This window comes from Tamandua tetradactyla, chromosome 2, assembly GCF_023851605.1.
Source record: "Tamandua tetradactyla isolate mTamTet1 chromosome 2, mTamTet1.pri, whole genome shotgun sequence".
Lineage (NCBI taxonomy): Eukaryota > Metazoa > Chordata > Mammalia > Pilosa > Myrmecophagidae > Tamandua > Tamandua tetradactyla.
In genome coordinates this window covers 183,995,124-184,022,918 of record NC_135328.1, presented here as the reverse complement: position 1 = coordinate 184,022,918, position 27,795 = coordinate 183,995,124, and the positions used below count along the sequence as shown (strand labels likewise).

The following is a 27,795-nucleotide window of genomic DNA, read 5'->3' as shown; positions in this document are numbered from 1 at the left end:
CTAGAGCCCGCCTCCGTGAAAGACTGCCGAGCGCATGCGGCCGGGGTTGATCACTGGCTGTCCGAGACTCGTCGCACGCCTTGCCGACAAAGTCCTTTAGCTGACCGGAGGATTTGGAGCTCTCAGGTAGGCAGAGCCCAAGGATCCCGGGAGAACTGTTCTCTTATGCAGGAATCGGCGGCACGAGCGGAGCCCGGCGCGGGAACAGCTCCACCGCCCAGCGTGACAGACACCGCTCCCCACCAATTAGGGATGAGGTGGCCCGGCGTCCTGCCCAATGGGCTGCGTGCCTAACCGGAGTGGGGCGGGCGGCCCAGGCCGAGAAGGTGCCGGCTCCCGCGCGCCGGGCCGCGTGGCCGGGCGCAGGTGGGCGAAGGGGCGGATGGGCGAGTGGAGCGGCCGGCCGGGACCCGAGCCTGGGTTTCGGGGTACGGCGGCGCTCATTTTAGCCCGGCCTGACTCGGCGGACCAGGTGGCCTGGGGTGGCTCGCCGAGGGCCCTAGAGGGGCGGGAGTCCCCTTTCTCAGCCTCCCAGAGGCGGGCCCGGCGGCACCCTCAGGTCGGGCCGCCCTGACTCGCAAGGCGCGGGTTTAGCCCTCCTGGAGTTGGGGTTCAGGGTCCGAGACTGGCCTGCCGCGGTGGGGGATGGGTTCGGCGGCCTGGCCCCCGCCTTTCGGTGCGCGCGGGGACGTGGCGTGCCCGGACTCGGGTGGGTAGAGGGTGCCTTTGAGTTCGCCGGGCTCCACTCCCTCCCCGTGTTGTCTGTCCCCTTCGTCCCCAAGCTGTCCCTCTCCCCTCCCGGCTGCGGAGAACTAGAATGTTGGATTTTAAAGAAGTCACTATGCTTGCATGGCGCTCTTACGTCCACACTCGTAATTTCGAATCTTAAGCAGTTTTGTGACACAGGCGATGCCGAAATAATGACTCCATTTTACGGATGTGAGAATCCCGACTTCTGGCAGCTTAAATGACTTGCGTGAGGTCTCAATACAAACTGGAACTTGACCTCACAACATTAAAAAAGGCAAAGAAAACTAAATTACTAAATCGAGGGTTTTTGTTTTGAGATTTGTTTCTTTTCATGTTTGTTGCATGCCTCTTGGTTTATGTTATTTCTGTTCTTGAAACTGGAATGTTGCCTCCTTAGCACCGTAAGAGTGAGCATTCAAGTGCACACATAATTTGACTGCTTATCTGGTTTTCCAACTTATTTCCCCCTCTCCCCTCCTTCCCCATACTCCAGAAAAGTGGCCCTGCCCCTGTTCTCTATAGATGTCCCTCAACTTCCTGCTTATGCCTTTTCATTTCCCATGGTTTAAGTTCCTCAGCCCTTTAATGCCTGTTGTGTGTCTCAGATGTACAAAGCAGAAGTCTCTGATCCACCCCAGCCTCAAGCTGGGCTTCTCCCATGTCCTGTTCACCTTGGTCTTGGCACTGAAAGCTTTCCGCTCTCTTCCTCCCCTTTTGTAACTGTCACATCTGCTTCCTGCCATCACTAAGATACTCATTTCTTTGTAAATGTTTCATCTGTAACTGGATTACCTGTGACTTGAGGTATGGGCCCAACTCTGATTTATTTTTGTGGTCCCCAAGGTGTGTGGTTGCTCACACGTAATAGAAAGTCAGTGAGTGAGTGAATGAGTCCTCTCAGCCTCCTACTGATCTTTGTGTACATTGTAATGTTTATTCCCAGGCACTGGAAAATTGCAGTAATCTCCCTAAAAGAGAGGTGTACCCTCTTAGAGTAAAATTGGGGCAAGCCAAATGCAGATGGATGAGATGAGTTTTCTGTAGAAGAAACCCACTCTGTGAAAAAAGGTAGCTACAGAATTTCTAGAAACATCCAAAATTTAACCATTGAGGTCAGGGGTATAGTCTCCAAGGAATGTGTCTGATTAGGATACATGAAAAATGTAGCCAAGTCTGATATTCACATATCAGTGAGGCACCTTTCAACTGTAACATCATGGTCAGAATAGTTTTCCCCTCCAAATAATAGAGACCTAGGGGCAAATTAATTTGGAGGTACTGCATACTGTTACCCCTTTTGGAGATCATGGTACAGTCTAACTTATAAAAAGCGCCCAGAGTCTTGCAGTAAAGAAACCAACTGACTTAGTTTAATCAGTATTTCTCTTATTTGTCCCTTTTGGAAATAAATTTGTCCATAAATTTCTCTTATTTGTCCCTTTTGGAAATAAATCCCATATGCATCTTGCAGAAACCAATGGGAATGCTGCAGTGGAGGATAGGAAGAGCTGGACGTGTTGCTGTGTCTTCCTCACTCTGATGGGGGAGACATTGTGAGCATTCATATCTCCCTGCCAAGTTTGTTCATTCTTTCCCGGGGGAGGAGCTAGGAGAATGCTTCAAGCAGACCTCCCTAGTTTCCTTGTTCCTTTCTTAGCTTATTTATATTAGAATTTGGCTTTATGTAGAGCGTTCTTGGAGGAGGAAAATGTCCTGACCATGCCAAAACAAGCATTTTCTGCTACTTGATGATTGTGTTTTCTCGTTTTGATCACATCTGGGTTTGCTGACCAAATGATGTTTCAGGGCCTCCAAAGCGATCAGTCATCCCCTCCAAGCCTGTCACGGTCTCTGCTCTTCTTGTCTGTGCTCTTTTCAGCTGGCTCTGGACTCTGCTGTCTTTGCATCTGCTCCTTTTTTCTCTTGTCAAGTCTATTCCTTCGATTCCCTGCCAGGACTGCACTGGCTTTGAGATATAATCTAATCTCCCCTCTCTTTGAGCTTCTGCTCATTGTGTGCTTCCAACTGGTTTATTATCTGATGTCGCATTTCCTTAATATATACAGTTTCACTTCATGGCATATCTGGGAGACTGTCTTTAACTGAAGGTTAATTTTAGTTATTATTTTCATCTCTTGAATGTTGAAATATTTTTCTTTTATTCTGTCTTCCATAATCTTAGAGGAACTGTGTTTTCTTTTGCTGATACACTGTAGCTTAGCCAAAGACATTGTTACGATCATGGGGAATTAGAGTGTCCAAGATTGAAAAAAAATTTTTTTTTTGTCATAAAAGAAAAATAAAGAGGCACTTGTTTGATAAACCATTCTCTGGTGGTAAAGTTAGCCAACATTTGGGACACAGTATTCTATCAAAAGCCTAGAGCTGGGTCTTTTTTTTTTTAATAGGTTAATAGACTCTCAATTGTGAACATTTTAAACAAGCTACATTATTTGAGTCGCAGTCATTTTTCAACGTGTAATTGACTCAAGTCATTCAGTGATCCAAGACATGTTTTATATGGTCATGTTTGCACCTGACAGCCACCTTCTGGATTTGTTTTGGTGGACAGGGAATCCAAGGCTCTGAGAGGGCTCATAGCCAGGAAGTAGCAGAGCTGATGTTTGAATCCAGGTAAGTTTGATTTGTTGAGATATATTTTATCTATAAATGTTTTCTTTCTCCCAGGTCAAGAAGTAAAATGAAGTACATCCTGGTCACTGGTGGTGTTATATCCGGAATTGGGAAAGGAATCATCGCCAGCAGTGTGGGTACAATACTGAAGTCATGTGGGTTACATGTAACTTCCATTAAAATCGACCCATACATTAACATCGATGCAGGAACATTCTCTCCTTATGAGCATGGTAAGCAGTTGCACTTCTTTCCTTCTTTAAAATATATATAAAAAGTGTGTAGTATATGGAAGAACATGTCAACCCTTGGAAATTGTGTGTATATTTTCATAAAATAACTTCCTGCCTTCTGAAAAGGTCCTTAGTATAACAGAATGATGTTTTTCTTGTCTGGACAGAGAGGAAGCAGAAAGCCTAGTAGGCAGTATAGTGATTAGTCTAGAAGTTGCTGTAGTAGAATCACTCTTTTAGGTGTCTGACTGAAAGTTTGTTAGTTCTCTTGAAAAAAGAAATCTGCTGACTTAATAACTCTCCTCAGATATTTGAGGGGAGGAGGGATAAGGCTTGTTCTTTGTGGCCCCAGTCTTTAGAAATAGGATAGATGGATAGAAGTCATGAAGAAATAGATTTTGGCCCAGCATATGAAAGAACCTTTTACAAGTATTGTCCGAGAGTGGGGTGACTGACTACAGGAGCTCTCTTGGGTTGGGATGGTTCAACGGAGGCTAAACAACCACTTTCTAGGGGATTCAAGCACCTGATAGATGCTGGATTTGAATGATCTGTAAGCCTGCGATTCTGTTCTGCTAAAGGAGCTTGGATAACATACACCAGGATCCTTTGAGGCAAGTGTAACAGTTGCAACCATTAAGGGAGGGTAGGAAAATAGCATTTTACTTCTTTGTTATTACTGAGTGCCTATTAACTGTGTATGATGTGACCTTGTCTGAGATACTTAAAAGGTTAATTGCTTAAAATTGGGGATAGATGTACTGTTAAGTCATACTTCTAAATTTTAAAGTTCTGTATTTATATTCTCACTGTAATGAAGAGGTAAAAATCTGTAAGGATAAGTGTCTTTAGAGCAAAAATCCTTATGTAACAAATAGCACCAGAGGAAGATTGACATACTAGAGTGATTTTTTTAACTCATTTTTTTTTATTAATTTAAAATTTTTTTTAAGTATAACAAACAAGCACATTCTTAACATATGATCTTTTTTAGCCTTTTTAAAATTAATTTTTAATTAAAAAATATATATATAACAACAAACTCAAACATTTTTAGCAAATGATTCCATTCTACCTATATAATCAGTAATTCACAATATCATCACATAGTTGCGTATTCATCATCATGATCATTTCTGAGAACATTTGCATCAATTCAGAAATAGGAATAAAAAGACAACAGAAAAAAATCAAACATACCATACCCCTTACCCCTCCCTTTCATTGATCACTAGTATTTCAATCTAAATTTATTTTAACATTTATTCCCCGTATTATTTAATTTTATTCCGTATGTTTTACTCATCTGTTGATAAAGTAGATAAAAGGAGCATCAGGCACAAGGTTTTCACAATCACACAGTCACATTGTGAAAGCTATATCATTATACAATCATCTTCGAGAAACATGGCTACTGGAACACAGCTTCTTTTCAGGCAGTACACTCCAGCCTCTCCCTTACATCTTAACTAACAAGGTGATATCTATTTAATGCGTAAGAATAACCTCCAGGATAACCTCTCGACTCTGTTTGGAATCTCTCAACCATTGACACTTTATTTTGTCTGGTTTCGCTCTTCCCCCTTTTGGTTGAGAAGGTTTTCTCAATCCCTTGATGCTGAGTCCCAGCTCATTCCAGGATTTCTGTTCCATGTTACCAGGAAGGTCTACAACCCTGAGAGTCATATCCCATATAAAGAGGGGGAGGGCAGTGAGTTTGCTTGTTGTGTTGGCTGGAGGGAGAGGCCACATCTGAGCAACAAAAGAGGTTCTCTTGGAGGTGACTCCTAGGCCTAATTTTAAGTAGGCTTGACCTATCCTTTGTGGGGTTAAGTTTCATATGAACAAACCCCAAGACTGGGGACTCAGCCTATTGCTTTGGTTGTCTCCACTGCTTGTTAGAATATCAAGAATTCTCCACTTGGGGAAGTTGAATTTTCCCCCTTTCTTACCATTCCCCTAAGGGGACTTTGTAAATACTTTTTTACTCACTGTTCAAATCACTCTGGGATTTACTGGGGCCTCACTCTGGACAAACCTACAAAATCTTATGCCCTACTCAAGGTCTGAAGTGATGTTTAATGCAAAATTCTTGAACAGAAGAGCTATCTCTGAGAGGAAAAATAATGACATTTTTTCCTTTCCTATTTTTGATCTTGTCTCCTTTCTAATGGTAAGGGTGAATTATTCTGTGCAAAATTTCTAGAACAAAGTTTCAAGGAATACATGAGTGTTTAAGAACTAAGGGGAAAACTGTAGTTTCTCAACTTTGTTTAGGTCTAAAGTGTAGCCCAGAGGCTAATCCTAACCACCATAATCCTAATACATATATATCTTATATGCATTTTGAATGAAAGTATACTTTTATCGTACTTCAAATTTTGTTCAGTTAGAATTTTTGAAAATTCTTTTTCTGTAGGCAGCAGGTATTATACTCCAATAGTCTCCTACTATAAAGTCCCATGTATCCACAGCTTCTAGGCTGTAATTTCCTTCTAGTCAATGCAAGAGTAGATTTGTTAACAGGCTGGTGGTATGTGCCTTTTGGAGTGGTTGGTGATTTTCTTTTATGCACTATTTCCTTTTCTGGAAATAAGTTTTTCTGCTTCATATCAAGTGAATTTGAGAATTTATACTTTGAGATCCAAGTTGTCCATGGTGTATGTATTTTTCACTTAATTAAATATTTTCACCATTCACTGTAGGTGAAGTTTTTGTGCTGGATGACGGTGGGGAAGTAGACCTTGACCTAGGTAACTATGAGCGGTTCCTGGACATTCGCCTCACCAAGGACAATAATCTGACCACTGGGAAGATATACCAGTACGTCATTAACAAGGAGCGTAAAGGAGATTACTTGGGGAAAACCGTCCAAGGTAATATTGGGTTTACCTCTATAATGTAAAAATCATAACCAATTTAATTTCTTTCAAGCATAAAAATTTTTGTGTGGCTCCCACACCAAAGTGTCAAGGTATTATTACTGAAACGCCACTTCAGCCAATAATTCAGAGTTGTGTTACAGTTTACACAAAAAGTAATTTAAGTAAACCACTGCCGTTCTCTGAATATCATTGAAGCTGTCAGTCCTGCCTGATTTGAGTCCAGACTTGTTTTCACATGGAGTTGATTCTGAGATGATGAAGGCATCTAGGTTAGGGCATCCAACCAATGTGTATATTGTATATATTGTGTGTATATTGTGTATATTGTGTGTATATTGTGGATCTGCATCTACTATGTATAGACATGTGATAAGGAATCAAACACCCATGTGGGTACCCTGGTTTTGAGGCTGTTCCGTTGGGGCCATGTGGGTTGGGCATGTCTGCGAAGGTGAATTTCTGGGCCCTCCTGAACTTTTTTTCTGTGCACCTCCCCTTGTTTGGGGATTGTAAGCAAATATTCATTTGGGAAATGTGCTCTGCTTTTAAAAAGGAGGGGTTGGAAAACCATTGGTCTGTTTAATGGCATAAGCCCAGATTTGGGGGGTTGCTGAAAAGTGGCTTTCCTCTGAGTTGTGAGAGTAAATCTGCTTTTGGCTTTAGACTTTCCTAGGCTGAAAGCTGAGGATCACAAGGACAGCTGGCTCTGACCCGGGGCAACGCTAACCGGATTCTGGGTTTATTGGGCTGTATTTGGATCTTAGCTCTGCCGCTTACCAGCTTTATGAACATGGAAAGATTACTTAGCCTCTTTGAGCTCTGGTTTCCTTTTCTGTAAATTGGAGAGAATAACAGTATGTAACTACCTCTCTGGTTGCTAGGGGGATTAAAGGAGCTAAGTCAGCAAAGTGTTCCCAACATACAGAAAGGGATCAGTTGGGAATCATAATGACTTTGATCATACAGTTTGTTGCTCTAGGCCTCCGATGTGTTCATGCATTTATTCATTCGCTTATCACATATTTAAGATCATTTTGGACAGACCCTTTCTAGTGTTGAGAATACACAATGAACAGGACCAACGAGGTCGTTGTCCTCAAGGGGGTTACCTTAAGGTAGAGACAGCAAACACAGACAAAATGAGATGTTCTGATAGGAAGAGGAATCTATAGGGGCAGAAGAGAAAGGATGACTGGGGAAAGCCTCCAAGGTCAGGGCACGTAAGCTGAGAGGCCAGACATGGAAGAGTGGGGAACAGCAGTACAGAGGCCCACATCCACCAAGTGTCCAGTGTTCAGGGGCAGAGGGCAAGCCTGTGTGGGTGAGGCATGGTGCTGCGGAGGCCGGGGAGGGGGGGGCCAGCCAAGTCATTCAGGACCTCCTGGCCCTCAGCAAGCAGTGACAAACCATTGAAGAATTTAATCATGGGAGTGAATTCTGATTTGCATTTTAAAAATGTTCCCTAGGCTGCTGGGTCCAGAACAGATAATATTCTGTGCACAAGACACTCCTAGTTGCATTAAGTGGTAATCTCTGCCCCTTAGGAACTTGCAGTCTGAGCTCTACAACTGTGATTTTTACAAAATTTTTAGCAAGAACTCACATTTATTTAGCACTTACATATTAGGTACTCTACCTGACATTTTACAGATGCTATCTCATAAAATTTCTACTGCATTTTATGAAACAGATGCTGTTACCTCTGCTGCTACATTCTGATGTAGAAGCTAGTAACGGATGGGGAACGAGGCTAACAAATAGTTCGTTAATTTGCCCCCAGATCCACAGGCAATGAGTGGTGGTATTAAAACTTGAATGCAAACATTCTGACCTCAAATGCTGCGCTCCTAACCACTCTCCTAGGCTCTACCACCTCTCTGCAGTGGGTATTCTACCCTTTGGTAAACTGGAAATGTAATGGATCAGGTCCTGCAGTCTCTTGTATCCTGGAAAAGCACTCAGGTGTGGTGCTCCCACCTGCAGGCCTGGCTGTAAGCAGCATGAGTGGCTGTGTTGTCTGCTGTGTTGTGTGTGGCCAGAATGAGGGATTCTGTACAATGGGAAAGATGTGGGCAGGTGCCCCTTTGAGCCTTCTTCTCTTTTAGGGCCTCCAGTAACAACTTGGAAATCTAGAAGGAAGGCAGCGGGAGTGGGAGTCCAAAGATTTTTCGACGCCACTTAACACTGGTCTCAAAATATATTTTTTGTGACCCCACTACTATGCCAAGACAAAAAGTGCAGCATTTTTTTTTTAACACTAAGTCACTCTGTCTAGCTTCTGCTGGACACTTGGTTTAAAATCAGTGCTGATAGAAAATGTAAGTTACACGCCTCTTTTCTCTTTCCCAGTTGTCCCTCACATCACAGATGCAATCCAGGAATGGGTAATGAGACAGGCATTAATACCTGTAGATGAAGATGGCCTGGAACCTCAAGTGTGTGTTATTGAGGTTTGTAGGAGTCTTTTCTAAACACTGCGATTCCTGCGTATGTGAACAAGTGTACATGTTTAGTCAGCCATCAACAACTGATAAGATAATTCCCACTGAAGCCCTTAAACCACCTATCTCTCTCAGAGAATTATGTTGCAACATGGCAGGTAAGCACAGTAAGAGCTATGTGGGATGGCCACATGGTAGAGAATGAGATTTCACCCAAGCAGTTCTCCTTTCTCAACATTTATAGATTGATTGATTGAGTGCTGATGGCACCACTAAGCGTGGTGTGGTGCGTTTTTATCTGTCTCGTGAGAAGGTCAGCTCTCTATGGGCGGGAGCATTCATCTCTGAATGAGCTTCATTTGGTTTCAGCTTCTGTCCTACTGCTGTGCTCATTCCAGCTGTTGGACCTTGGTGTTCCTCCAAAAATCAGAGATTCCGAAGTTCCAGTAGTTTGTTTATATCTGATGCTTTTTAATACAAAAGTTGTTTATGGTTAACTAAAGAAAAAGGTTTAGACTTCTTTGCTTTGTGACTTTCGTATAAATAAAACTCTTAGTGCCTCTCTCACCTGACCTTTTTCCTGTAATCATATGGAAGATCCACAGTAATGTAGGGCAGCAGTGAGCCTGTCCAAAAAAGCCATCTTTTAGCACACAGAAATGTGTGTTCCCTGACATTATACAGGGATTGCAGTGACAGGAGTTGTTAGGAAAACTAAAGCACCAGAGGAAGGATTAATGCCTAAACTTTAACATAACTTTGTTTTTCTAGCTTGGTGGAACAGTGGGAGATATAGAAAGCATGCCCTTTATTGAGGCTTTCCGTCAGTTCCAGTTCAAAGTCAAAAGAGAGAACTTTTGTAATATTCATGTCAGTTTAGTTCCTCAGGTAAGATATTCAAGTTTTTCCTTCTGGGGAGTGGAGAGGAGGGGGAAAAGGAAGATACTCATTTTGATGTGCAGGAAGCAGGGAATAAAGAACTTTATGAAGTGAAGATTATCATAGTTCTTTTAAGACAAAAAATCACAAAGATAAATAGAATCTGAGAGGAGTCAACAGTAACAAAATTAGTGAGCTGGAAAGCAGATGGACAGGTAGAAACTGACCTGGCAACTTTCTGACCCCCGATCTAAGCAGTTCAGGGCAATTTCCAGACATGATGTCTAGATTGAAAGAACCCATTGAATACCCGGCATATTGGATGAAAATGACCCACATCAAGGCACATCATTGGGAAGTTTCACAATAATGGGACAGAAATTCTAAAACACTCTAAAGAGAAAAACTTATCTTGTCAAGAGAAAAATTAAGAATCAGAGTGGTATTGGACTTCTCAACAGCAGTATTGGAAGCTAAAAGATAGTAAAGCAATTTTCTTAAAAATTCTGAGGGAAAATGATTCCCAACCTAGAATGCTATATTTAGCAACCATCAATTAAGAGTCAGAAGTATAATAAAGATAATCTAGCTTGTAGAAAACTCAGCATACAAAAAAAAGGAAAGAAAAGATGGTTAAAAGATGGTTACAAACACCAGGGAAAACATACCAGAATGGATTGGTTGTCTGTGGGGTTTGGAGAGTGGGAGGGGATGACTGAGGGCTGGGTATCACTGTGCTTCAGGACAAATCTTACAGAACTATTTGACTATAAACATACACATGTGTAACTTTGACAAAAATGATAACTAAATTATATAAATGCTCAAATTATATGTCCCTATAAAAAGGTGCTCAGGGGAAAATTGTATTTGAACACTCTTGTAGAGAAATTAACTTTTTTTTTCTTTTCTGAAATAGCCAAGTTCAACAGGGGAACAGAAGACTAAACCAACCCAGAATAGTGTACGGGAACTTAGAGGGCTCGGGCTTTCCCCAGATCTGGTAAGATTGCTTGGTTAACCGGTTTCATTATAATCTTACATATGCAGTTAAAATCACTTTTCCATGAGAAACAGGGATTTTTGGTATGCTTTTTTTTTTTTCAATTTTATTGAGATGTATTCACATACCACATAATTATCCAAAGTATAAAATCAATGGTTTCTTACAGTATCATCACATAGTTGTCCATTCATCATTACTGTCAATTTTAGAACGTTTTCATTACTCTCAAAGAAATAAAAATAGAAATAAAAAAGAACACCCAAAACATTCCATACTGCTCCTCCCCACCCCCATAGTTTATTTATTTTTCTGTCCTTATTTTCTTACTCATCTGCCATACACTGGATAAAGGGAGTGTTAGTCACAAGGTTTTCACAATCATGTGGTCACGCCATTAAAGCTATATAGTTATACAATCATCATCAAGAATTAAGACTACTTAATAGACTACAGTTCAACAGAGTCAGATATTTCCTTCTAGTTGTTCTAATATACTAGAAACTGAAAATACGTAAGAATGTAATGCATATGTATTTTTATATAATGCTTAAGTATAACCTCCAAAATGACCTCTAGACTCTATTTGAAATCTTTTAGCCACTGAAATTTTATTTTATTTCTTTTCCCCCTTTTGGTCAAGAAACCTGTCTCAATCCCACGATGCCAGGGCCAGGCTTATCCATGGGAGTCGTGTTCCAAGTTTCCAGGGAGACTTACACTCCTGGGAGTTGTGTCCCATGTAGGGGGAGGGTAGTGAGTTTATTTGCTGAGTTGGCTTAGAGAGAGACCACATCTGAGCAACAACAGAGGTTCTCTGGGGGTGACTCTTAGGCATAATTATAAGTAGGCTTAGCTTTTCCTTTGCAGGAATAAATTTCATAAGAGCAGGCCCCAAGATTGAGGGCTTGGCTTATTCAGTTGGTAGTCCCTAGTGCTTGCGAGAATGTCAGGAATTCCCCGGGTGTGGGGAAGTTAATATTTCTACATATTTCCCAGTCCTTCAAGGGGACTTTCTTGGCGTGCTTTTGATGCTAATTGATGGTGGAGAAAGTAGGTTTTAGTGCTTAAAACTGGGGCTTTGTTTTGCAAGATTTTCTTATCTGGCATGTGTGAGATCTTGTAGCCGTATGCCTCTTGTTCCTTCATTTCTCTTTTTCTTTCTATCCAGGGATATTATTGAGGAGGAAAAACCTATTTATCTCTTACAGTTCATCAATCTGTCTGTCATTCATATTGCCACTCTCTGATGTTTCTTTGATTTGGGTTTTAGGAATTTCAGTTCTAGGTATAAAAAATAGGTAATATATGTCATGAATTGTGCTCAGAGTTAACATTTTCACCCATCTTGATGTGATGTCTCTTTTATTTCACTCAAAAATAAAAAAAATACCTCACCAATTTTGTAATCTCTTCTTTCTATTTAAACTGTCTTATTTCCTTTACTGCTAGGTTGTGTGCAGGTGCTCAAATCCTCTGGATACATCAGTGAAAGAGAAGATATCAATGTTCTGCCATGTTGAACCAGAGCAAGTAAGTAGGGATTCCATTTCCACGTAAGTCCTATTTTTTTTTCTTCTGATTGTCCTAAAGTCTCATAATCAGCTTCATGAAGCTCAGTTTTATGCTTGAGGCACTAGGGGGTTCTGTAGAAGAATTTATACCACTGGCTCTGCGATTCCCCATTTCTTTATCTCCCATGGTTCCCAAACATACCTTTACCTCTCCTGCCTCTTCTCTCTGCATTCCTTGTACTTGATGCCCCTGAATGCTGAATATTTTTTGCTTCCCCTGATACTTCACACTCTTTTTATTGCTGTGATTTTTGTGCTTGCACATTTCTGCTGGGAATCAGTGTCCTATCTCCTTGTTGGCCTGGCAGTCTCCTATTTTTATCCTTTAGGGACCAGCAAGGAAATGGAGTTGTCTGAGCAGCTTTACCTGCCATACCTCTCCACTGCAAACTTGGGATTTAAATGCTTCCTTCTCTGGGCTCCCTGTGTCTCGTGTCTGCTGGTGGCAGGCCTCCTTTGCTGACCCTCAGTGTGTGTGTGTTCGTGTCCGTGTGTGTTCCATTTGTGTCTGAGCTTCTTGAGGGTGGCAGGAACCACCTTATGCAACTTTACCTGCCTGGTGCCTATGGTATCTCAGGTGTGGCAGTCTTTTAGTCTTTTTGTTACCATAGTAATGGAGGAGACCGGTGGTACAGGAAATCCAAAATTTTGGAACCTGTAATATATCAAAGTATGGTACTTAGTATTGAAATTTAGGTGGTGATAAATTGTGAGTGTGGTTTTGATTTGGTTGGCTGAAGGCAAGTGGAAAGGAAATTGAGGTTAAGGAAATTAAGTCTAGGTTATTGGTCAGTTTATTTTATTACTAGATTATTCTAGCATTAAGAGACTATGTAGGAAAGCCCAGCTGGCTTAGAGTGGGGAGCACGAAGTAGAAATCCATTTACAAGATGGCAAAGAATATAGAGGTAAATATAAGAGACTCCAGTACATTATTGGATAGAAATAGTAATAGTGGCCCTAATGTCTTGTTATGGAGTTTAAATATTAAGCCATTAATGTTAAATTTTAAGCATTAAACTATACGATGGTTGTGGTAACTTTTTAATATTTTCATATGTTCTGTAATATTCCTAATTTGTTAAGGATTTTTATCATGAATTGGTCTTGGAGTTATATCAAATATGCATCCAATAAAATTATTTTTCCCTCCTTTATTCTGTACATGTGGTGAAGTACACTGTAAAGTTTCTTAATGCAGTGGTTCCCAAACTTGGCTGCACATAGGAATCACTCAGGGAGCTTTAAAACATCCTGATGCCTGGCTTTTATCCCCAGAGATTGATTTTAAGTAATCTGGATGCAGCGCTGGCTTTAGGATTTTTAGAAGCTCCTGAGTGATATTGAATAGGCAGCTGACTTTGAGAACACTTCTTATGTTAAACCGTACATGGATTCTTGAGAAAAATCCTATTTTGACAGGATTTTTTTAAGCTACATTTGTGGTTTATTGTGTAATTTTTTTTTAATATAAGGATTTTTGCATCCATGTCCTTAGTGGGTTAGCCACTAATTTTCTATTCCATTCTTCTTGAGTTGGTTTTAGTAATTTGTATTTTTCTAGAAAATTGCCTATTTCCTGTTTTCACATCCAGAACTGTTATTTCCCGAAGGTTGTATAGCTAGTAGAAAACTGTAAGCCCAGTTAGTTTTTGTTTGTTTTTATGAAATAAGCTTTGATTTTTTTTTTAAACAGGTGATTTGTGTACATGATGTCTCATCCATCTACCGAGTCCCCTTGTTGTTAGAGGAGCAAGGGGTTGTAGACTATTTTCTTCGAAGACTTGACCTTCCTATTGAGAGGCAACCACGAAAAATGCTGATGAAGTGGAAAGAGATGGCTGACAGGTAAGCCTTTGGAGAAGGAACTGCTAGTACTAGAACTATTGTAGGGGCCCAGGAAACTTAATTCTTGTTGTAGCCATCTGGCATGTCTGCTGTCAGCACACATTAGAAAAGGTCTCGGTAAGAGATGTTAGGAAGATTAGATGATTTTAGCTGTTAAATAGGTATTTTCTAGATGAGGATATCCTGGTAGAGGTGGGGCCAGGTCTCAGTTCTCCAGACAGTGAGCTCAGATTGCTTTCTACCTCACTTGTCTCTCATCGGCTAGAAAATCCTAGCACACTGGGCTGCACATTTTCAAGCCCCAGATGCGTGAGCTGTGTGTTCCTGGCCTACCGTGGCTGGAGGCCTTCAGGTAGCACTCCAGATACCTGAGGTGTGTGTTTGGAACATGCTGCTTAACCCATACCAGAGCGGCATTGCAGGGCTATCCAGTCTTTTCTCACTTCTGCCAAACTCGTTACTTCAAGGGCTGTCCCCACTCCACATGCCTCGCTGTAAAGCTCTGTGATGCCTCATAGTCCATGTCGAAGATCTTTGACAGTGGTTCAGAGCAGTGAGTGTGCCAGATTTTAATTGTAAAATCAGTATGATGCTATCAGTAAGCATTAGGAAGAGAGCACTCATTCTACTGCTCTATTATGCTTATTTTCATTTTAACATCTTGCCTTTCTATAATTAAAATTTTTAATAAGTATATTCTATTATATAGATGTCACGTAATCTATTCCCTTCTTTTTCATTTTTCAGATTTTATTTTGCTTTGTTTTGTTTTTTCATTATTCTGCCTTGTTCCATAAAGAATTTGAGATGATTTACTATCATAAGATATGATGCTCTGAAAATTTGTGTATGTAATTATTATTTCCCCCCCTCTTGGACATTTCTGAACATCTGGATAAATTCCTACGTGTAGAAATTTCTGAATTGAAAAACAATGGTGTATGTGTTTGCTCAATTTCTTTTCAGAAGAAACTGGTTAATAAAACAGTTTCTGTCTCTACTTCTCAAATAATATTACTATTTCTTGAAATTTTTGGTTGATTTAAGGGAGATAAATATACTTTTGAAATTGTTACTTATTTTGATTGATTAGCCAGGCCTTTTATTGCTTTTACTAGTCACATTAACTCTTATGAATTGTCTCTTCAGCCTGGTAATTTTTAAGCCAATTTGTTGTATGAGTCTTTAAAAGTCTCTTCACAATGGCTTCAGAGATCCTACCCTTTCTTGACAAAACCTGCCATGTAGATCTGAAAATTACTTCCTCTGTACTGGTTTGTACACAGAACTCATATAGTATCTGCTTCCGTTATATTCTTTCCAGAAATGTTTTTTTTTTTTTTAAGCAATTTTGAGTTCCCAATGGTATGTATGTTCTAACTAGTAGGTGTTTCTTGATCTTTGTTTGATAGATATGACCGCTTGCTGGAAACCTGCTCTATTGCCCTTGTTGGCAAATACACCAAGTTCTCAGACTCGTATGCTTCTGTCATTAAAGCCCTGGAGCATTCTGCCCTGGCCATCAACCACAAGTTGGAAATCAAGGTAGGGAGGGGTGGCACAGGGACAGCCAAGTGTCAAAGAGGGAAGAAGAGGGAAACAGTCGGTATGCTGATAGATACAGTGTGCAAAGCTGCTTTATACTTTTGGAGCTCAGAATTTCTCTTTGGGGATAAAAAAATATATGTGCTTGGCTCCTACTTTGAGAGAATAGTAGAGTATTTTCAGGGAAAAAATGGAGAAAGGTGATCAAAATGAAAGCTGAAAGAGAGTGAACACTTGGATATATCAGGTGACCAAATAAGGTCACCCCTTGGAAATGGGAGAGCCCTCGTGGGCCAGAAGCAGGTTGCACAAGTGATGGCACAGCCTAGAAAACCATTCCAGATGCATAAGACTGCCTTTCCAGCCCCAGCCTGGTACCATCATAGATGAGGTTTCTCTGACATGTGTCAGTTTCTAGAAACTAGGAGGAACTCTGGTCTGTAACATGGTGAGCAGAAGCTGAGCAGGTGGGATGGCAGAGCCTGTCTCTGCCTAAGGCAGTAGAGTGTCGAGGTTAATAGCATGGACTCTGGAGTCAGGTGGCTTGGGCTCATGTTCTGGCTCTGCTACAATTTGTGGACCCTGGGAAAGTTACTTGACCTTCCTTGGGCCTCAGTTTAACTCATCCTTAAAAAGGGTTAGTGATTATCAGGTATTGTGAGGATTAAATGAGATAATATAAAGTACTTCAAACTGTGCGTAGCATATAGTATAAATACTATACCTGATAATTCATACTGAAAATCCAAGGGTTTAGAGATGTGGAACAGGTGGCAGCTCGGTGGATGAAAAAGTGGGAAGTAGAAAGTATCTGGAGACAAGCTGGAGAAGGCACAGTCATGAGTTCCGTGAACTGGGCCAAGCCTGGCTCTTAACTCAGGTTCAGGGAAGTGATTGTAGGATATTAGGCAGAAGAGAGTGTGCTTGAGAACGACCACAAAGGTGATCTGTGACGTCATGGTTCAAGTTGATTTTAGGAAGATAAGTTTGATTGAAGGAAGTAGATAAGCTTGTATACAATGATATAAACAACCTAAATTTTAGAACAGGCGAAAGATTTCTACACTTCACAAAAGATACCTGTGACATTCATGAAAGGATGCTCATTGCCTTTAGTGGTCATAGACGTGCAGTGAGTCACTATGAGATACCGGCACACACCTGCTAGAGCAGCTAAAAGGGTGGGTGAGGATGTTAGACACTCATGCTTTGCTGCTGGGGATGTAGAATTATACAGCCACTCCAGAAAACAATCCAGCAGTTTCACTTAGAGCTAAATATACACTTAACATATGACCAGCAGTTTCACTCCTAAATAGATATTTACTGAAGAGAAATGAAAACATGTATCTACAAAACAGATTTGCACACAGATGGACAGCTTATTCCTAGTAGCCAAAATCTGGAGAAAAAAAAAAAAACAGGCGTCCGCAACAGGTGAAGGGTTACACATGCTGTGGCCTGTTCATCCAGTGGAAAACTATTCTGCAAGAAGGAACTGCTGATATACACAGCAACGCAGATGACTCTCAGAAACATTGTACTGAGCAAAAGAAGCAAGACACACAAAACTACATACTGCACAATTCCAGTTATATGACTTTCTAAAGGAGACAGTCGACTCACATCTGTGACAAGAGGTAGGGGGTAGAGGGAAATTGGGGGGACAACAGTTAATGCTCTATATCTTGAAGGGTGTGTATACATTTGACAGAACTCATCACTTATATTTTATTATATGCAAATTATAGCTTGATAAAATGGAAAGGAATGAAAAAAATGTGGCGGAAGATGGCTTAGGGAGAGTGTCATTTGAACAGAGAATGTTTTAGATCCCACTCCAGTGTTTTGGCTGAGATGAGATCCTCAACAGATGAGAGTATAGCTGGCCTTGGAAGTTGGATGATTTTGAAGAAAACTAAGAAAGATTTTTACATTATTATTAAATTTAAATATGTTAAATTGCTACTTTAAAACTTAATTTTAAAATTAAGGAAGAGGGAACATAGATAGCGTTTAAAAGTTATCAAAGAACACAGCCCACGAGTCATGAGCCTGCTTTATTCTCTCCTGTCTGAACAATCCCCAGTACATAGATTCTACAGACTTGGAGCCGAGCACCTTACAAGAAGAGCCTGTTCGGTACCACGAGGCTTGGCAGAAGCTCTGCAGTGCTCAGTAAGGAATATTCTGTACCTTGCGTTTTTTTTTTGTTTGTTTTAGTGAACAACATATTGTGGTTTATGTGCTACTGCAAAGTAGTCTACAGGTTTACATTTTTTTTTGATTATTGAAAAAATGCTACATACTGTATGATTTAAGCCTTGCAAAAATGCATCTTACCAATATAGTTGAATCTGATTCAGAAAACTTGTTCTAATTTTATTGATTTAACTTGCTGAATGCCTGTATTGGTGAAGCTTATTTCATGATTTGTCATCCAAAACATTTGATGAGTACCCATCAGTGGACTCCCATACTTTTATTTTGGTAGCTTTTATTTTATGTAGCAAAGATTTAGAAATAATTTCTTATTTCTAAATAAGGACAGTTGACTGTTACAGAACCACTACAGCTGTTGTGTCTGTATGGCACACTGAACTGATGCCAAAAGGCCTCTCCTACTCCAGCATCCATAGAAATGCTAGATAGGAAAGGAGGAACACTTTAAGTCAAGCAGTAAGATATGGTTTACATCAATATATGTTAAAGTGATGAAAGAGTCTATGAGTGGGACAAATATTAAGGGTGCAATAGGATTATTACAGCTGTGTATACTACATTTTTTTTCACTTGTTATAAGCATTTTCTAACATCATTAAGGAAAGACCATGGTTTCGTATCTGTCTTTTAAGTTCCTGGCAGCCATTAAATAACACAGTCCCAGTCCCGATATCACAATATATGGAGTAAAATCATAGTTTCGCTGTGGTAGAAGGGGAGTGTGACCATATGGTTTGTTTTGCCATGCAGTGGAGTGCTGGTTCCAGGAGGGTTTGGTGTTCGAGGAACAGAAGGGAAAATCCAAGCAATTGCTTGGGCTCGGAAACAGAAAAAGCCTTTTTTGGGTAAGGAGATAGGCAATGCATTCTTCATTCTGAGTGGGAAAAAGCAAGAAAAGGTGTTGCTTGGGAACCTGTAAATCAAACAAAGAGGTTATTGAAACAAACTAAAGATGTCATCTTTCTAGGTAGTAGCTCAAGTAGAAAACTTTTTAATTCTGTTAGGGAGAAATTCAATTTCTCCTTTAAAATGGAAATGATAAGCTTGTGAGCTACATGTAAATGTCATAGAATTTGGGGTAGAATGAAATATCAGTTAGGCAGTCCTGTCCGTTTGTTAAACCCAACTCTTTGGTAGTAGATATGAGATTGAATTTTATCTCTGCCTCTCTTAGAATGCTAACTGGCTCTACTGGGATGAAATGATGTAGGATGCTTCCTGGTACTGTAAATTTCAGTAATTTAAAACTTGAACTGTTATTAAGGGGAAGATAAGAAAACTTGAACCCTTAACCGCTGAAAAGGATGTTGCTTATCTCTAAAATTCAGTAACTTTGCAACACTTGGAATCCCTGTCTACACTTAGACTCAGTTTTTAAGTTCTGGTACAGGTAAAGCATAGTGCAGGAGGAGCTTCTTTATAGCAGGTCATGATGAGGGTTTGATGGTGATTATAGCTCTGTGGACAAATGGGACACAAAGTCCATGCTAGGCTGATGGAAATGGAGGACCTGCCTTTTCAGTGGAGGGTCATTTGTTTTTCTTTTCCACTTGGAAGGTGTGTGCTTAGGAATGCAGTTGGCTGTGGTTGAATTTTCAAGAAATGTGCTGGGGTGGCAAGGTAAGTGTCCATGGACAAACTTGTTACTAATATCAGACCACTTTAATTCCTGCATGAATTTTTTTCTGGGGTAGTATGAAGCCTGTTGCATATTGAGTGACTGGGACCTGTGGCCAAGACAGGCCTGGTTTCTAAGTACCTCTCTAGGCACAGTCAAGGGGAAAGTACCGTGTTTATTGCGGTAAAGCATGGCTCCACCAAGTGCCTTGCACAGGAAGGAAGGAGGGAGCATAGCTAAGCAAGTGGCCTCAGCTTTCTGTCCCTGAACTTCCTGTTCTTGAGATTCTCTCACTTTGGTTACCATGGCTGCCATCACTGAGCAGTGCCCAGCAAGAAAGCTCTGACCTCAGAGAGGCTTATGCCGTCAGTCAGCCTAGGCTCTGAAGCCAGTAAGGCGTGGGCTCACATTCTGAGTTTGTCACTTAATAGTGGGGTGATTTTAGGGAGAATACTTTGTTTTTGGGGCCTGCATTTCTTCTGTAAAATGGGAATAATAATAGTACTTATTTCATATATGGTTGTTAAGAATTCAGTGAAATAAGGTGTGTTAATAGTCCCTAACACAATGCTTGGAAAATAGGACATGCTCAGGAATAGCATCTTTTCACCTAGCCAACAACTCTATTACTGTGTCATAGACTACTCCAAACTTAGTGGTGTCAGGCTACGACGACTTACTTCTTGTCAGTGTTCTGTGAGTTGACTGGACTCAGCCGGGCAGTTTCTCTTCTCCTTGTGATGGCCCTGAGGGCATGCCTGCCCTGCATTCAGCTGTGCATTCCACCGAGCAGGGCCAGGCTGGTTGAGTTGGCCTCTCTACATGACAGACAGCTCTTCTTTCAGTAGTTAAATTGCTCCTCTTCACTGTATGGCAGCTGGCTTCCAAGACGACAAGCCCCATGTGCAAGCGCTTATCCAGCCTTTGTTTGCATCACGCTTGCCTGTGTCCCGTTGGTCAAAGCCAGTCTCACAGCCAAGCCCAGAGGCAGTGTGAAGGGGACCACACAGGGCGTGAGTACTGGGAGGGCTTCCTGGAGCCACCAGTGTGGTAGTCTCCCATGGCCCCTTACTCTCTTTAGCCCAGCCAGCGAGTACTAGATTTTCAGAAAGACCTTGCAAGTTCTAAGAAAAATAAAATAGCCTGAAGGAGTGTAAAAGTCTGACTTTGCAAAATATAAGTGCTTCTTATGTGACCAGCTTGCTTTTAGGGCTAGATTCTCATTTCATTTTTCTGAGAGGCTGCTTTAAAATAACCCTGGGGGGATGATGGCTCAGTTCGGTAGACCCTATGTCCTTTGGTTTCTGGCACCTTAGCTCCCGGCAGGTGCTGTCTTACTGCCACCTCCCAAAACTGGCCTTGGCAACCTGGACCCTTTCATAGCCCCCCACCCACCCACAGCCACTCCTTCCCACTCAGTTCTCATCCTGGTGAGTGATGTGGTGATGAGCCACCCTTCATTTGAGACCTGGCCGTGTTTCGAGCCCAGGAAGGAAAAAATACCTTACACTCACACGGAAAGAACCAGACATGCATGACCAGAAAATTAGTTCTTTTCTCTGTAGTCTTTAGCAGTTTAACTTATGATTAGATGGCAAATTTGGTATAGGATGGAAAGGTTATTTTTAATACCATGAAGGAGAGCTTTGGGTTTTGAAATCAGTTCATTTCAATTTAGGTATTGGAGGCAGTTGAATAGGTCAGTGCTTTAGATGTTGAGGATGAAAGAAATGTAAGGGAAGTATATTTTTCCCTTTCGAGAGATGTAGTCTAAAACAAAAAGTGAAAAAGACAACAGTATAAGAACTGTCACAAAGATGTGTTATTGCTGTACAAAGAGTGTTGGGTTATGCCATTAGTTTTGCTCTCCCCATTTTGTAGTATTTGATATCTCAAAGAGTTGCAGATTTAATAGGAATAAATTCACCTGTGTCTATGTTGAGTATTTTAAGACTTTTTTGTTCTATTAATTGAATGGTTTTAAACTGAGTAAGGAAATTGTGGTTTAGAGCTTAGGAATGAAGCTATTAAATAATCAATTTTGTTTGTAACTATTTTTGTAACACAAGTATTTTGACTTTTCAGATGCCAATTCTACAGAATTTGATCCAAAGACAAGTCATCCTGTGGTGAGTTGAGTGTTTGAACCTCAGTACGGCTTAGAAGGGCTGGGAGGGGCGTGTGTGGTAGTGGTTGACAATAGAGACTGGCAGTGGGGCTACTTGAGTCCATCTCAGAGAACCCTGAGGTCCTGAGGTCTGACCAGCAGGAGAAACTTATTTTTCGTTATGTAATTCCTCACTACCCTCCCCACTTTACCTCTGAACATTTGTAATACCACTTTCCCCACTGCCAGCTAGGGGGGGATTCCTGATTAAAATAATTCTCCTTCCTGACTCCCCTCAGCTCCCAGGAGCATTGATAATAATACTGATTTAAGCACTTATTGTGAGCCAGGCACTGTTCTCAGCACTTTATTTGTATTAATTCATTTACACCCCAGCAGCAGTCCTGGGGGAGAGGTGTATTACTAGGGAACTGCTGGAACATAGTACTGATTAAACAGTAACCGGCCTTTTCCAGGCCGCTCGCCTCATGTGAAATCTCGGGCCAGAGGACTGGAGCCCTGTCCAGCCCCTGTGGTGTTCAGGTTCCCGGTCCAGGCACCTGCCTGTGCCCACAGGGGTGACGGACACGTGAGGGCATTTATTGCTTTCAGCCTTACCAGATGTTCTTTGAGCTCTTCCTATGTGCTAGGGCCTGTCCTTGCCCCTGACAATACGTTGATCAACAAGGAGGACATGGACCTTGATCCCCCAGAATTTAGACAGCATCAGCATGTGCTCTTCACTTGAAATGAACTTTGCTAATCCTAAGACCTCAGGAGGAGGCAGACAGAGTTGAAAAATAGGGGCGCTTGGGATAGTGGGGAGCAGGGCACTGAGAAAGGGCTCAGAGGAGCACTGGCCTATGAGGTGAATGGAGTGTCGCTGCTGAGATTCCAGGCCTCTCCATTCCCCCTCCTTCCCTCTATAGACGTTTGCTTTGCCAAGTTCCTGGGTGCTAGCCCTGTCCAGGCCCCATGAACCCAAAGCCAAAGTTCCCTTGACTTCGAGCAGCTCATCAGTCTTAGTGGAGGAGACAAGCTGTATATTCTAACACATCTAGTACTGTGTCCATTCTTGTGTATTAGTCTCTATTAGAATGCGCTGTAACAAGTAGCACATATGATCCAAAGGGCTGTGGGCAGGGAAAGGCCTGAGGAGGGAGCAGCTTATGTGCAGACCTGCAGCTCATGAGTATAGGCTAAGTATTGAACCCCGACCCCAGAAAGGTTTTAAAAGAATGATTGGGAGGCATTTTTCTCGGTGACAAAGCACTTCCTGTAAGGACAGCCTGGGGAAGTAGAATCTGCTCACTGGCTTAGTTCATTCAATGAAGGAAGACCATTTGTCTTATAACGGGAGGAGAGTTTGGTAGTTTTGAGTTTGTTTTCTGAACTTCTCCAGGTCATAGACATGCCAGAACACAACCCTGGGCAGATGGGCGGAACCATGAGGCTGGGCAAGAGGAGGACTCTGTTCCAGACCAAGAACTCGGTCATGAGTAAGAGCTGCCTCGTCTGGGTCCGGGACGCATCTCCGGGGCTGCGGAGCCACAGTGGCTCTTTTGATTTTGTTTTTCCTTTTGAAGTCCTTTTTTCTTTTTTTTCTTTTTAATGTCCCTCCTAGTCCTGTTCTTTTATAATGCACTGTGATAGCCACAGCAGCAGTGTGGGTGTTAGAAAGGTCACGGGCTGTGCAGTCAGGAAGCTAGAGGACCTTGGGTGCAGGTGACTCACCAGAAAGAGGCGGTTCAGTTAAATCCATTGAAATCTGTTACTTTCTTACACTGTTAGGTTGAACTGTATGAAATTGCTGATAAAATGAAGTACTCATAGGTGCCAAAGATTTAGGGAGGTTTCAGGGTGGGAAGATGAAGCAGATTATTCTATTACCCAGATTTTTTTTTGCCTTGACCGCTGGTAAAATTCCACCTTTAAATATATTAGCGCTAGCACCACTGTGTCTGTCTGGGAGTTCTGAGAATCACTGGTAGGTGAGTTTCAAGTCCTTTTCACCTCTTATGTGCTGTGGGTTAGGGATCTCACCTGGCAACCACGAATGAATCAGTGAAGCAGCAAGCAAATGGCTGAGTGTAAATGTCCTTTGGGGGCTGTGACATGAATTGTCTGGTGTCAGCCTCGGTGCGATCTCATGTAGCTCTTAAAATGTCTACCTTCCCCACATTTCTCTCAGGGCTAAGGCTTCCTGGTACATTCTATTTCCAAAGCAGTTTCCAGCAGAAAAGTGCTTTATATTTTAGTTAACCATGTGTTTAAGGGTGATTGTGAAAGTCTTTTTCTGATAGTTTTCTTTAGAGTGATCAGAAAGAGTCAGAAGCCCAAGAATTAGTCTAAATTGTACTATTAAAAGCAGGTGATTGGGCAGGCCACGGTGGCTCAGCAGGCAGAGTTCTCACCATGCTGGAGACCCGGGTTTGGTTCCCAGTGCCTGCTCTTGTTAAAAAAAAAAAAAAAGGCAAGTGATCATAGTTGGCAGGAGACTCCTAGAAATAACCTTTAAGAGGTCTGATTGTGTAGATAATAAGCAAGCTGGAAAGCAGGATGTGGTTGTGAACACATTTTTTTGTGTGTAATCAGAATTCTTTACATCTGGTGTGCTTTTTTTGCCAGGAAAACTGTATGGTGATCTGGACTACTTGGAAGAGAGGCACCGCCACAGATTTGAGGTGAGGAAGTGAGCTTTGTCTCCTCTTTTCTGCTATTCTGGAAACACATTTAGCTGAGAGGACAGCAGTATTATTTTTCACGCTGCAACAGGTGAATCCAGTCTTGAAAAAGTGTTTGGAGGAGCAAGGCTTGAAGTTTGTGGGCCAGGACGTTGAAGGAGAAAGAATGGAAATTGTGGAGTTGGAAGGTGATTGTATGGAAAACTTAGTTTTGCGTGGCACATGGAAAAATCAAAAACTGTAAGTTGTTGCCCTGAGCTAACAGTTCTAGGAGGCAGCACGGTTGCGGGAGGCTCAGGTCTTGTATGCACGAGGTATGTGGAGGTGTTGGAGTTGACCCTGGCACCAGGGTCTGTCTCAGGTGACCATCTAACCTCTGCTCTCAGCTCCTCATTCTGTAAAGTGAGAGCTCAGACTCAATAGTCAAGTCCCTTTTAGCTCTAACAGGAACTACGTCATGCAGTCCCTTGGAAGTTATGGGAGCTAGTGAAGCAGGGGCAGGGACCTGGGGGCCAAGGACCCTTCAGGTGGAGGAGGCAACAGTGCTGGGGAAGGGTATCAGGTCTCTCATACCTTAGGGTTACCGTTTACTTAGGTTCATATTAAGCCACTTTCAAATACTTTTAGGGTCTGTGGAAACATGAAGCATAACAATTGTTTCTCATACTTTTACCTTTTATGTGAATCATTCATAATGAAGCTCTTTTGGATTTCTCTTTCAGATCATCCTTTTTTTGTTGGGGTTCAGTACCACCCTGAGTTCCTGTCCAGACCTATTAAGCCTTCCCCGCCCTACTTCGGTCTCCTTCTGGCCTCTGTGGGGAGGCTCCCCCATTACCTCCAAAAAGGCTGCAGGCTCTCGCCCAGGTGGGTCCCTTCTCACTTCATAGTCAGCCCCTCATTCTCTTCAGCCCTTCAGGGGTCCCTAACTCATTCTGATGAGGCATCATACAATCAGGAATAAGAAAAGCCGTGGGAACCAGGGAACTGGTGTCTGAGTCTTTCCTGCTGAGCTGTGGAAGATTTCCTTGAGGCACAGTCATATGTTCCCTCTCGCATTCTCACGTTTTCCTTTCCCAGGGTTTCTCAGCTGCTTCTCGTAGGCCCCTGGTCTGTTGGCCTCTAGGTCCTCCTCTCTGCAGGCTCTGGGTTCCAGTGATGCTGACCTGAGCACATATGGCAGTGGACACTATGGTCCATGCCAGGGGGGCTGTGTTTTTTCACACCCTGAGTGGATTTCATACCCCATTGCCACTGTTACGGGGAACCAGTTAGCTACTCTGAATCGATGGTCAGGGTACCATGACTGAAGTATAAAATACATCTGTTATAACGAAAAGAAGAAAATCACTCTTCAACCTCATACTAAATATATAACGTACTAAGAGTCTTTCTTATTCCTGCTGTGTGCAGGCAAGTGTCTCTGAGGTAGTGCTGGCTACAAAACAGGGGAAGTAAAGTGGTGGGAGATGATGAATAAACCATCTGAATCCTGCAGGGACACCTACAGTGACAGAAGTGGAAGCAGCTCCCCTGACTCTGAAATCACTGAATTGAAGTTTCCATCAATAAATCATGACTGATTCTGGTAATGTCATAAGTTTTATTTATTTTTTTAATGGCAATAGCATGCTAGGATTGCAAGAATGTCATGAAAGTTTAGGTCATTCTGCCAGGGGAAGTCAGCGTGGGCACGCAGTGGGTGACAGGCCCCGTGACTGGGGAGGAAGGGCCCTTCTTCGGCTTATGTTGCACCTGCAACTCAACTGAAGGTTCTCAGTGGGGGTGAGGGACAGCAGGTCCTGGGCAGTTGTTTTCTAACTGATTCCTTTGCCTCATTTACTGATTGCCACATTCAGTATCAATCCAATCAGTTCTGGGGGACCTGGATTCTTAGACCCTCATTATTTCATGTTGCCACAAACTTGGAGGTGAAGGGGGTGACAGATGTGACATTGTAGCATTTGCCTATCTTTGCGGCCATAATGGCTTTCTCTCCGACAAGTGAACTTTAACACAGATGAACTCATCAGTTCCCTCTACCAGATAGGTTACAATGGGCCATTTTGTCAGTCTAAGAAACTGATAAAAAGAGAAAGGAAACTTTGACAGTAGAAGAGGTGGATGTGTGGTCTGTGAAAAGGAATTTCTCACTGCCTGGCTAAGTGGAGAGCTCCCTGTCAGTGGTACTGTTAAGAGCATGTGCTGTGGAAAAAGAAGGCATGGGGCAGAGGTGGGAGTCAATAAAAGATCTTGACAGTGTGTGATTCTGTAGGAATTACAAATTTAGCTTCTGGTTAATTCATATTTGGTTCCTGCTGTTCCTCATTGAGAAATAGCCATAGTCAGTAGGTAGCCAGTCATAAATCCTGACTATTTTACCTTCACGTACATCATATAATTACCAAAGCTTTTTGTTTTTGTTTTTAACAGGGATTCTTCAAGAGAGCCTTTGAACTCACAAGAGTTTACAACTTTGATTTTATACTCAGCTTTTGACACTTCCTTTAAATTATGTTTTTATTAAAATTATTTTATTATGGGGGAAAGACATTTAGAGAACTTTGTTACTTGCATGTCCCATCATGTATATTAACTCTTGTACACGGGGTACTACTGCCTATCGTTTGACACTCTACTTTGCGGTTCTTGAGTTTCTAAGAAGAGAAGAGAAGGTCTGGAAGGGAGCTGATGATGGATGGGGCTAGTCGAGGGCCCCAGCATCACCATGCTTCTCCAACTACCTCGTGACATTGTGGATTTGAGCGATCACCTGTTGCTTTTCCCTTGGATGTCTAGACCCTTATTATAAAAAGTGTGCCACGTGGACTTACTAAACATGGAAAGATATTTTTAGCTAGTATTTATAACACTTTGGTGCTGGTAACTTGAAGGCATTGCTTGCCACCAAGAGCAGTGAAACCAGGGTCAAAATCTTGACGCTGCCCTGAGCTGTGGGGACTTTCAGTGCCAACCATGGCTGCTACTTGTCATCCAAAGGGACGGTTGATTTGATATCACATGAAACAGCAAGAAGTCTGTGCCTCTCTGAAGTGTGATTTTAAAATCCCCATGCCTCTGGCTGCTCTTCCTCTCCCTGGAGCTGGGAAACACTCCTTGCATCAAGGGGTTGCTTTAAAAAAGAACAAAGAATCTTTGTGGGAAATTGCCTCTAAAACCCTCTCATATATAGACAGCTTTGGTTCAAGGGGACTTTTTCCTTCCAGAAAGGTGTTACTACAGTTGAAATGCAATATGGAAAGCTATTTTCTTAACCTGATGTAACTATAGATACAGCTGTGGGCCTACTATATGCTGGCTGGACTTGATGTAGACTCTCTAACTTAAGAAATAAATAATGCAGAATAAGA

General features: G+C 41.9%; 1 protein-coding gene across 6 annotated transcripts; it reads left to right on the top strand.

Moving 5' to 3' along the window:
* On the top strand, nt 1-27,795 carry CTPS1 (CTP synthase 1). Of its 6 annotated transcripts, none has more exons than XM_077150079.1 (19): nt 1-126; nt 3,439-3,617; nt 6,323-6,493; nt 8,852-8,952; nt 9,715-9,831; nt 10,742-10,825; nt 12,278-12,358; nt 14,096-14,247; nt 15,660-15,792; nt 17,882-17,970; nt 18,766-18,860; nt 19,573-19,635; nt 21,719-21,762; nt 23,143-23,239; nt 24,369-24,424; nt 24,516-24,612; nt 25,147-25,291; nt 25,923-26,012; nt 26,858-27,795. In XM_077150079.1, the coding sequence occupies exons 2-18, from the start codon at nt 3,452-3,454 to the stop codon at nt 26,005-26,007; spliced, it is 1,776 nt and encodes a 591-aa protein (XP_077006194.1). In that variant the 5' UTR covers nt 1-126; nt 3,439-3,451; the 3' UTR covers nt 26,008-26,012; nt 26,858-27,795. The 6 variants fall into 6 exon arrangements, with proteins under 6 accessions (XP_077006194.1, XP_077006193.1, XP_077006196.1 ...); XM_077150078.1 differs by lacking the exon at nt 1-126 and adding an exon at nt 288-366; XM_077150081.1 differs by lacking the exon at nt 1-126 and adding an exon at nt 366-472.